This window comes from Phaethon lepturus, unplaced genomic scaffold (assembly GCF_000687285.1).
Source record: "Phaethon lepturus isolate BGI_N335 unplaced genomic scaffold, ASM68728v1 scaffold13818, whole genome shotgun sequence".
NCBI classification, from domain to species: domain Eukaryota; kingdom Metazoa; phylum Chordata; class Aves; order Phaethontiformes; family Phaethontidae; genus Phaethon; species Phaethon lepturus.
In genome coordinates this window covers 1-11,470 of record NW_010555584.1, presented here as the reverse complement: position 1 = coordinate 11,470, position 11,470 = coordinate 1, and the positions used below count along the sequence as shown (strand labels likewise).

The 11,470-nt window shown below is 42.0% G+C and overlaps 1 protein-coding gene across 1 annotated transcript in view; it reads left to right on the top strand.

Annotated features, from left to right (window-relative positions):
- GTF3C1 (general transcription factor IIIC, polypeptide 1, alpha 220kDa) overlaps positions 1–10,999 on the top strand; it is a gene marked incomplete at its 5' end in the record, with an annotated part of 42,176 nt that extends 31,177 nt beyond the window's left edge. The window contains 8 exons of the mRNA XM_010292210.1: positions 360–532; positions 1,188–1,472; positions 3,500–3,753; positions 5,218–5,504; positions 6,022–6,676; positions 8,186–8,225; positions 9,062–9,254; positions 10,778–10,999. Of these exons, the coding sequence (XP_010290512.1) occupies positions 360–532; positions 1,188–1,472; positions 3,500–3,753; positions 5,218–5,504; positions 6,022–6,676; positions 8,186–8,225; positions 9,062–9,254; positions 10,778–10,999 (2,109 nt within the window). The remainder of the gene's footprint in view (positions 1–359; positions 533–1,187; positions 1,473–3,499; positions 3,754–5,217; positions 5,505–6,021; positions 6,677–8,185; positions 8,226–9,061; positions 9,255–10,777) is intronic.
- Positions 11,000–11,470: the final 471 nt, after the last annotated feature.

The following is an 11,470-nucleotide window of genomic DNA, read 5'->3' as shown; positions in this document are numbered from 1 at the left end:
AAAGAGTGGAGCCTAGAAAGTCAAGCTCATGGAAGCAAGTGTTCCTGGTAAAATGATGGGAAGAATCTCCCAAAATGTGATGCAGATGAGCATTTTTTTACATATCTAACGCTAGTGGGAGCCTGATCCCATTTTGAATATCAAGGTAGTATTTAGTTGATTTAATTGGCCTTTAAAGCGCAAAGCCTGGAATCCCATAAAAGGAACAGAATAGTGTAGTTAAGTGAATTTATGTGTATAATTTACATTCTGGCTTGTAGCTCCATATTCATTTATTTAATGTAAACCTCAGGTAGGTGAGTGTTACAGTGGATTCAGAGCTAATACTGCCTTTTACGTTGAATGGGGGTTTTTTGCAGACATTCCGTTTGTACCGGGAGTACCGGGATGACATTCTTGTGAAGGCTTTCCTAGAGTGTCAGAAGAGAAGCTTGGTCAATCGCCGCCGAGTAAACCACACGCTGGGACCAAAGAAGAGCCGGGCTTTGCCTTTTGTACCCATGTCGTATCAGCTGTCTCAGAGTTACTACAGGTGAGTGTCAGAAAGGTCACTGAGCAAAGAAAAGAACCTACCCAGGCATGCTTGGCATGGAGGAGAGAATACACATGAAGTATCTAGACCAAAGAATCTGATCATCACAGCTGAAAAGAAGAAGGTAATGTGTGTGTATGTATGTTAGCCCTGTATTCAGTTAGCAATTAGGGCCTTACAGGGAATAGAGCTGAGTTTGCGGGGCAAATTTTTACAAAGACCTATGGAGAGGAGAGGAGAGGTAGCACCAAGTTCTAGATGTGGTGGAAAGATACTTTTTTTTTTAGTAATCTTGTTATTCTGATGGTTGGTTGCTTGCTTTTCCTGTCCAGTTACTTTGTGCTGGACTGTACCTGAATGTCAGGGGTGAGGGAGGAGAGTTCAACTGTAAATGTATTCAGTGCTTGAGCAGAAGATGAGATCTTTGCTTTGTATATGTTATATAGTACCTGACCTTTACATGCTGCATAAATACGTAATGTTCTGGAACTAGTAAAAGGACTGTGAAAGCAGATGTAGAAGATGCTTTGTCACCAGCTCTATCATGGAACTTCGACTATTTGGCTGCTCTGTGCTACCATGGGTCTAAAATTCATATACAGTAAGAACAGATTATGAAAGTTTTGCGCTGCTTTGAATTTGTCTTTTTGTCCAGAGTTTTTACGTGGCGGTTTCCCAGTACAATTTGTACAGAGTCCTTTCAGTTCCTGGAGAAGCTCAAGGATGCTGAAAAATCAGACCAGCCAGACAACTTCTCATTTAAAGATCAAGAAAACAAAGCATCAGAAGGAATGGTTGCATTTCCTATGGATGGACCTGGTGGCCAGTGTGTGGCGATGCTTTCCCTATTCTCCCTGGGACTTGTATCTGTGAATGTGAGAATCCCAGAGCAGATAGTTGTGGTGGACAGCACTATGGTGGAAAATGAAGTGATAAAAAGGTAAACATTGTTATTTCTACTAGTAAATACGTTTTGGGGGTAACCTGAATGAAACTGGGACAGACATTAGCATTTTCTACGCTATATTGTTGCATGTTTTACTGTGATATTGTTTAGATTTTTGTTTCTGAGGGAGCATTCTGAAGACTTAATGGCACTTTAGTTAGTGCCTGTCATTATAGCCTTGGACTGCATTTGTCTTCACATATATGACACTTAAATTGCTAGGCACTTCATTGCTCTCAGAGGTGATGTGGAAAGGAGAGTGGTGTGTGCTAGATGAGCATTTTCATCAACACTGTGCCTTCTCATTTCAAGGACTAAGAAGGATTAGTACCAGGGTTTCAGCTTTATCAGTGAAACCTGTCTCCACCATATTCAATCTATGTATTGTCTCCTCGTTGAATTTTTTGTAAAGCCTCCAGTAACTGCATACCACTGAAATTGAAACTCTCTCCCTAGGCAGCCTAATCCTGTGACTATCTATCCTTACAATCATTGTGTATTGTCTTAGAGTGCAAGTAAAATCTCTTGCCGTAGTTCAACCTGTTGCTGCCTGTTGTATATATACATGGAAAACACTTTCTTCTCTTTCTCTTTAGAGCAGCTTATTACCTATTTGAAGATTGTTATCACAATCCTCCTCCCATAATATTTTGTGCTTTAAAATGAGCAGCCCCAGTTCCTTTACTTCTGGTTTTGGTGTGTTATTCATGTTAACCAGATCTGTCTCTCTCATTATTTTCCTCTGCACTGAACTGTGATGTCAAAAAACAAATGCCATGCTCTTGCTGGAAGGTCTGTGCCAATTACATCACGTTATATAGGTGATAAGCCTGCTAATACATCTCAAGATGATGAATGGCAATGGTCTCGCCAAAAACCAGGCAGCCAAAAACCCCCAGTGTGGAGATTCATGTACAGCTTTTGATTCTTAAGATTCCCTAGAACAAGTTCCGTTTCCTTTACCTACTTAATTGTTTCCTCGTAGTGTGGAGGGACAGGTGCACAGTACTGTGATAGAAATAACATGCATTTGTCCATATGAAATTGCTTCCTGCTCTTTTCTGGACTATTTCTCCAGTTTGCTGGAAATGTTCTGAATGCAAATCCTGTCTTCTCATAAACTTGCATCCTCTCCAGTTTGATCCCATGCAAACTTGCTAAGCTATTTTATCACCCAGGTCATTAGCAAAAATACACTGAACCCTGGACTACTCCCATTTCTGAGTGTGGGCATCTGAGTCCAGTTTTCCAACTTGTTATGTACTTGCACTGTTTTTTCTAAATGATGTGTTCCCTTTTGGTTTTAAATATGTTTTAAGAGAAGGTACGCAAGGTCTAACTCATCTTAGAAAAGGTTAGAAGGAACTTTTGGTTGTCTCTGGCATAACCTGCTTAAAACAGACAACTTCAGAGTTAGCTCAGGTTCTTCAGAGCCTTCACCATTATCCACAATGGCTTTTGTGTGTGTTCTGGAAAGAAATAGCATCGGTTTGACTATTTCTGGGAAATCTATTCTGGCTGCTACTGCTATTCTTTCTTTACTTTGAGGCTGTCTGCAGTTTGGTTTATGTTGGTTTTTTGGCTTTTTTTAAAGTAACTGAAATGTTTGGTCTGTAATTCTTTCTTCTCCTTTTCTCCCTTAAAAATGAACACTGTCTGCCCTGTACTGCAGTATCCCTTATGGTTTCAGCCTCTGTGCTCTGACAGATGTTCCCTCGTGATGAAGTGTCTGCTGAAACCAAAGAGGTTCAGCACTGTAAGCTGAGATATCTGGGGTTCTTTTCAACATGCTTGCAAGAAAGAGTGCGTTTCCTTTTCCAGAGACCTCTACTGTATTTTCTTTTCTGTAGTTGCTTGATCTCAGCATTTTAAATCAGCCTGCTATGGACATACCCACAGCTGTTCATGACTAAATACTGGAATGCAGAATAGCATGTGTTCTTGCTGTGCTTGGTGTAATGAGTCACCTTTCCTATTTTGGAAAAAAAAGCCAACAAACAAAACACCTCTGTTTGCTGTAGTTTGGGAAAAGAAGGACTTGAGGATGATGATGACGATGATGATGACTTAGATGACAGCTCTGGAGGCAAACGGAGAATAGAAGTAAAAGCTCGTCAAGCATCTCATACCAATTACTTACTGATGAGAGGCTACTACGCCCCTGGAATTGTCAGCACGCGCAATCTGAGTCCCAGCGACAACATTGTGGTCAATTCCTGCCAGGTGAAGGTTAAGCTGCGATGTACACCAGCTCCAGGAAGACTCAGTTCTCCAGGTTAGTTTCTGTTTGGCCTAACTTGCACGGAAGTGGGTTGGAGCAGGAAAGACAGCAAAGTCATGAGCTGAGGAACTGATTTGAACAAAGCTTCTTAATAGGAACGTTTTTTTCATCACACATGCGGTTTGCCTTGTAATGCTTTCTCTCCGGACTTAAAGACTTAGAGGCACCTTTTGTTGGTAACAAGTCCTTGCCTGTATTGCATGTTGTGTGAAACTCTTAATCCAAAGAGGAAGTCTGTCTTCTGTTATCCCTTCTCCAGGAGGTTTTTCAGTCCCTTCTGCAACTTAAAATGCCCTATTATGTTGCACCCAGGCTTTCTCTTCTGTAAAGAGAAACAAAAATCTTTCAGAGCTCCTTGAATGGAAATTCACATTTACTTGTCTCATGCGAGTGCCTGTAATAGTGGTGTCCAATCTCTGGCCTTTTACCGACAGCAATATAAACATTTTGGTAATATTCAGAGCTTGAATATTTGCAATTTATCAGCACACCACCCCCCCACCCTGCTTCTTGAAGAGCATCTTCCTTTCACCTGTAATGCAGATGTATCCAGGAAAGCCTTTAGTTGTTTAGCTCTTTAGTTGGACAGTCTAGTGCTGTCCCTGCCCATTCCTATTGCTGTTGTGTTAGAGGTAAAATAGAAATTCTTTCTCATATCTCTGCTGCCACACATGCCCTCCAGGTGTACTGAGCTGACAGCTCGTTAGAGTTGTTCTCGTTTTTCCTTGGCTGTCAAAGCAGCGCAGCTGTTGTGTGAGTGTCCCACAAGGCAGGGACATTTACATGGGCCTTTACATAAAGGCAGCCTGCAGATAAAAGGGTGGGGAGCAGGTAAGAACAGTGCCAAAGCTACCCTCTAATCATCCGGGACTGGAAAAGGGGGTTACGCTGCTTCAACTTCTGAATACTCCGTACAGTGGGGATCAGTTTTGTGCAGTGATGGACCTGTCTCCAAACAGAGACACTTTCTTACACTAATTGTATTAAGACATTGTCAACTTGTAGTCTGTACCATATTTGGCCAATAGCTTTCTACCATGGATCCATTTTTTTTTCGATTAATAGGGTCCTCCATAGCATTTCCTTGCCCTAGACTTCTCACTTGACCTTCTTCAAGAAAAAAGGAGATGATTCCCTCACTAACTTAGAGTTAAACTGACCCAGTGTTAGAATACCAGTAAGTCTACACTGTATTTCAGTGATACTTCACTTTGATATGAGGGTAAGCCCTTGTAAAGCAGCTTGCTTTTCTTCTACAGATCTTTTCAGACACAAATATATAAGGCAGAACGGAAAAAGGAAACTGCAGCAATGAAGATGGAAAACTGAGCTCTGTTTTTAATTGGAATAGACAGATTAGAGGTGTTCTAGACTGTCTCAGAATATTTCTTTCTGTAGCATATTGCATAGTAACAACTGCTTCACAGCTCATACACTTGATTTTTATTTGCTTTGCAGTTTCTTCTCTGCTTGATAACATGGTTGTGGGAGTCTCCTGCCTCCCTGAAACTTTTACCAGGCTGATAAAAGTCCAAGAAGAAAACTATGAGGTTGATCGATTTCTTCATGAGTGTACAGAATGTTATGGCTATAATCCCAGTGATGTAGCTGCTGTCTTGGAGATCCGTAATGCAATAGAGGCAACTTCCCACTTTGGAATTTGCAAAGCTGAACTAAGCAAACGTTTCTGCAGCTATGAAGAGGTGGAACTTGGACGGACCAGGAGCTTGGAGCAGTACATTCAGGTGGTTTTACAGCCAGCTGCTTTCCATACGTTAATGTTTGCATGCTTAGTGTTCCCCTTGAATAGGACAATCTTCCAGGCTGCAGGAAGCAAATTGAAGTTGAACAAAGCTATTGATATTAGGCAAGAGATCACACATCGATACCTGATAGCAGTCTCTCCTCAAATTTAGGATAGGAGGGCCAAAAATTAAAGCAGCACTTAAAAAAAGACAGGAATGAACTGTTTCAGGAACCTAGAGTAACCAACATTCACCTTTAGAAGCAAAATACTCTTTCCCAGTTACATTTTAACTTCAGCTGAACAAAAATGTCTTGTGCTGTAATTTCAAAAAAGTTGAAGGGGTAAAACATCTTTTCAACTTCAGTGCAGCAGGACAGAAAATTCAATATTCTACTAAGCTCTTCCTCTTTTTTTGCTGCCAGTTAAAGATGGCAATTCCATGATATTTGGTTAAACTGACATTTTCCAGTGAAAGCTCCTGAGACCATTTTTATGTTGGTTTGGGTTTTTTTTAGGACCTTATTGAAATGCAGCAGGTTTTAGAAGTTGGAGGCCATACTGTAAGACTGGTTGCAATAGTATTTGCCAAGCCATGGCTATTACACTCAGTATGTGTGAAGAATAAACCAGACGATTCTGATCAGCAAGGAGCAGAAGCCACTCTCCCAGAGGTACAACAGGATTGCCTGCCACCAGAACCAAAGAAGGGAGAGGAATGTTTGAGAGAGGTGGAGCAGCTGGGAGGAGACACACAATCTGTCAGTGATGAAGAACCCCCAAGGAAGAGATGCAAGACTCAAAATGATGTCCTTCAAGATGGCAATCAGCTCTGCCAGGGTTCACAGAGCGGTTTGAAAAGTGCAGATGAAAATAACTTTGCAGGCATTGCTGATGCTGTTACAACGAAGGAAGCTTTAATCATGGATGAAGAAACGAGCTCCCTGGGAGGACAGATGGAACACCTAGCTGAACACCCAGTGTGTGCTCCAGGTGCTGCGAATGTGGACGCTTACGAGGAACAAGATAAATCTTCTTCTGAGGACAAAGAGCTTGAAGAGGCTGATGAGCTCAGCACTGAGCACAGCAAGGAAGTCCCAATCCTTGAACAGTCAGCCAGTGAGCAGTATGATGCTCTTACTTACTTACAGGAGAACCCAGGAGTGTCTAAAGGTATGTAGGAGCACTCTATATCCAAGAAATAGAGAATAGCTTATCAGTTGATCCCAGACAGGTAGCTCCATTTTATAAGCAAATACTGGGTTCTTTATGAAGCTGTACCAGTGACAGAGGTTTTCACTTCTCACGGACAAATTGGCATTACCTTACTTGATCCAGAGAGTCTTGGAACTTTTCAAATAAATCAAAGATTCCTTCTTATGCCTACTGCTGGAATGTTCATGACTAGTCCAGAAATGTGCTTTCTTTAGAAACTCGTTTCCATGTCTTACTCTTCTCCAAAAACGTATCTGGATCACTAGTTTCTCATCTCTGGCTTCAGTCCAAAGGCTAGACATTTCTAAACCTAGAAAACGCAGCACTACTGGTGTACATTTAACTAGAATGCCCATAACTGAAAGTTGTAAAATCATTAAAGCGCTCACCAGAAAGCAGCACATGTCAGTGAGATGATTAATAGCCTCGTTTGTAACCCAATTTGACTTAATTTTAATTTCTTTTTTACTGCCAGTTTTCTTTTTTAATAGCTAGTAGTTCTTGCCAGGCTTTACATTAAGTAGGTTGTTGGGGATTTTATTTTTTGTTTTTATCACCTCTGATTTCAGATTGAATCACAAGCTAACTGCTTGTGTGGTATTTTGCCAAGATCTGCTGTTACCCACGTTTACAGCTGCAGACTGATCTGTAGCATCTTAGAACTTGGTATGGTTTAATTGGAGCCTTCCTGCAGGAAATACTCAGGGCTGTCTAAACAGCAAAGACTTCAGCAGTTCTTAACATGAAACTACTAAAGTACTGTTTTGGGTTTAACTTCCTCTATTTGTTTGTAATACAGGAAGGAAGAAATAGTATGTTATGTTATGTTATCAAGCATCTTACTGACAAAGGCCAGCTGAAGGGTTTATGTGTGCTTAAGCCAAAGCTGTTAGCCTCTGGGTGTGGTAGAAGTACCTACATTAAGTAATTGTGTAATTAAACCCCATGACATAATGCATAATGGAAGTTGCACAGACAACTTTCCCTTTGAAACTGAACCCTGCTGAAATCTTGAGTTTGCATTCTCAAGTCTACAGGTACTTGGACTTCTGCTAAAGTTAAGTTAAACAAACCTATGTGAGTGCTTGCCAGCTGAGACCTGGACCGCGCTCGGTGTGAAACCCGGTTCTTTCGGTCCATAGAATTATTTGCTGTTCAGCCATGTCATCAGACTTCTAGGAATAAAACCTCTTGCTGTGATTTGGGAATGGAACCACAAAAAGTGTGGTTGGAGTAGACAGATGTGGATGTGAGAAGAGGTGGAGGAAGAAAGAATGTGCAGCAGACAGGTAACGACAGTTGGAGTGGAAGCTTAGAGCTCCCCATGCAACTGAGAACACCACACAGCGCAGTTTGCTTATTTTCTAGCATCAGCTGTTGCATTTTACAGCTCAGCCACCTCTTACTTGCCTTCTGCTAGATAAAGAGTTTGGGTTAATTAAAATCTGTGTGCTCTTTTCTTTCCAGGAAGTTCTATGACAGATCTGTCCCAGGCAGCCAGGGACCGGTGAGTAAGAGATGTCTGCAGAATAACTAAACACTTTAGCACTACCAAAATAGTATCTGGAAGCAAATTATTTGGAAACTTTAGTTTTATGCTCTGATGGGCAGTGAGCCCATCTATCGATGATAGAGAAACCCTCTGCTTTCCTCCATTTTTCTTGTTAATCTTACTCGTGCTTGTATGCAAGCTGAAAAAATTTGATACATGTGTTTTCCCAAAAACCAACTAGCTCCAAATATCATAGGAACAAAACTAATTTTATTGCACAAATCAGCCAGAAAGTCTCAGCTTCCATGTGCCCAGGAAAGGCCTGCAGAAACTGCAGTACTGGAAATGTGAATTTCCATGCAGGGTCTGTCTTTTGACTCCAAAATGCTAAAAATGAGGAATTTCTTTCCTATCTGAGCACTGTTGCTGCATGTTGCAGATTGAAGCAGGTCTTGGATAACTTCTGGAGGTTATCAGAGCTATCAAGGTTATCAAGACTCAAGCTAACTGAGTTAGGAATGGAACCACAAAAAGTGTGGTTGGAGTAGACAGATGTGGTTGTGAGAAGAGGTGGAGGAAGAAAGAGAAACAGTGTTCCACTGTTGAGTGGAATAATGGTGCTAAAAGCACTTCTTGGGTGGTGAACACCTAGTGTGAAATACTGCAGGTCTGTGGAAGTGTCTGGTAGATCAGCACCAGTCTCTGCTCAGAGCAGCTGCAGAAATTACACCTTGCACGTGAGCAAACACTGGCAACGGACATAGAACCTCTGTTACACTGAAATGGTGATCATGGGGAATCTGGCTAGAAGATAACCCCTGACAGAGCTGAACTCAAATTGTCTTTTGCAGGGCCTGCGAGAACGTCTGCTTCATTGGGAGACCATGGAGGATTGTGGATGGGAATCTGAATAAACCCGTGTGTAAGGGGATGATGGAAGCCGTGCTCTATCACATCATGACAAAACCCGGCGTAACGGAAGGCATGCTGCTGCAGCATTACGTGGGGGTGCTGCAGCCTGTTGCTGTCTTGGAGATACTGCAGGTATGTGAATCATCAGCTGTGTGAGCTTTAATCTGGTTCAGCTTCCACACTTCTGGAGCTGGCAGCTACTTTCCTGGAAGTCCCAGGAAAATGTGACTGAATGAACTGTGAAAAACAACCTTCTCCCTTTAGTGCAAATTAACCGAAGCCAGAGCGAGTTACTGTTCCCAGTGAGGATGGAAGGAAGCCTGCTTTACCCCTCCTTGGAATTACCATATTACTGCCTTTAAAATTTGAGCTTGCTTCTGAAATGGATGTACGTGCAGTTGAAATGCTGGTTGGTTACTGAAGAGTGGTGGCTTGTCGCTGTGAAATATTAAGTTGGGCTGTCTAATGCAGTGTTAATCGCTGCAGAGTTTCTCTTAATTTTTTTCCTTATGTACCTTTCAGATGGGTAGTCTTTGACATGAGAATCAGACTGAAATGTGTCTGTGCTAGACAATACTGTAAACAGACCTTCTGTCCTGACAGACCTGCTTAAAGGCATCCATCCTGAACTGTAAAACAATACATGGTTTGAGTTTCTCATATTTTTTTCCCACACCTTGAAGTCTGATTGCCACCACTGCTACTTAGCAAATGAACTCTTGAATTTTTATTTTTTCACTAAGGATTCAAAATCTTAAGTATGGCAGCCATACTGCAGTCCCTCCCGTAAGTGTGACTTCCCCTACTAATGCTGGAAGGAATATTCCACTGTATGTACGCCACACTTCTGTCCAAAGGCTCCTACATTTTGGTCAAGTTGTGTTTACTACCGGTGATGCACAGAGCACCCATCCTGCCTCCTCGGTGTTCCAGCACAGTTTGTCTGTATGTCCTGTGCCGCAGCAAACTGCCACGAGGGTAGCTGGGATCAGGGGAAAGCTTTTAAGACTGCAGTATGGATAGTGGTGAGGGATGCCCATGTGGGAAAGCGATACATTCCTAGGAAATTCTAATTCAAATCCACAGAATCAAGCAATTACCTGTACGTTTTACAGACTGGAGAACTTGAATCTAACTTCTCTACCAATAAATTTGGTAAGAACTGGTTTTGAAACCACAGACAGAGCTTACATCTGTAATATACCAAGTATTAGTAAAATCTAGATGCATACACAACACATACTGAATACACTCCAGCTGTTTTTGGCACATAGATTGCCTTGCTGGGTGTTGCTGTGGGAATGAATGCTAACCCATTAGCAAGAACTGACCCAGAAGTCTGGGATTTACATCTATACCAGCCTTAAATTATTTGTAACTCATCCTAACTGTTGAGATCTGTTGTTGAACCCATGTTCTGTGTCAGTAGCCAGATGTTGCTGAAGGTGACAAACAAGCATATATCCAGCTATGTGAACTTGCCGTGTTGTGCTGTCATCTTTGCCATCCCCATGGTCTCCTGAGGGGTGAAGCAAAGCTACTTTTCATATAAATCGTCCAATGTTTGAGAACACTGCAGGTAGAACAGCATACAGTGCATTTTTTTTTCTTTTTACTGCAACTGCTCAAGCTAAAATATGTGACTTTTTCTGCAGGGTCTGGAAACTCTTGGTTGCATCAGACGATTCTACATGAAAAAGCCGTCCCTGGTGTCGCTGTTTTCTCAGCCAGTTCTGGAAGAACAACTAAACAATCCCAAATTGAGCGAAACCCCAACAATATACTATGAGCCTACGATAGACTGTACTCTCAGGCTGGGAAGAGTGTTCCCCTGTGAAGTGAACTGGAATAAATGGGTGCAGATTATCCCTGTATAAAAGAGGTAAAGCAGAGTCGTATAAAACTGGTTTAGCCTGTAGGAGTGAGTGTTAATGCAGATTAAATGTTACAATTTGTGCACCATCATGTTTTTATTAAAGGGATAAATAATTTTTGAATGTATTTAAAGTCAGAATAAAGCTTCACAATAAGATACAGGTAATATTCAATCCCGCTTTAAGTATATTCTCTTTTTACCAATAATTGCTTGTAGGGTTCACAGTTTCTAGCTGAGCAGAGGCACCTTTTTCTTTTTTTTTTTTCCCCCTCCCTCCCCTTAAAGCATTCCTGGTCTGCCTTTCCCTTTGCTTTCCCATCCATTCTGTTGCACAGCAGCTGCCTCTGGGCTAAGGTGGGGTCGCTCACCTTTAGCTGAGTGAGCTTGAGCTCCGTCTGCATTTTAAGCTGCCCTGAGCCTCCTCTTCCCCAGGGCCTCGTCCCAGGCCGGCGCCTGCAGCCACGGCGCAGCA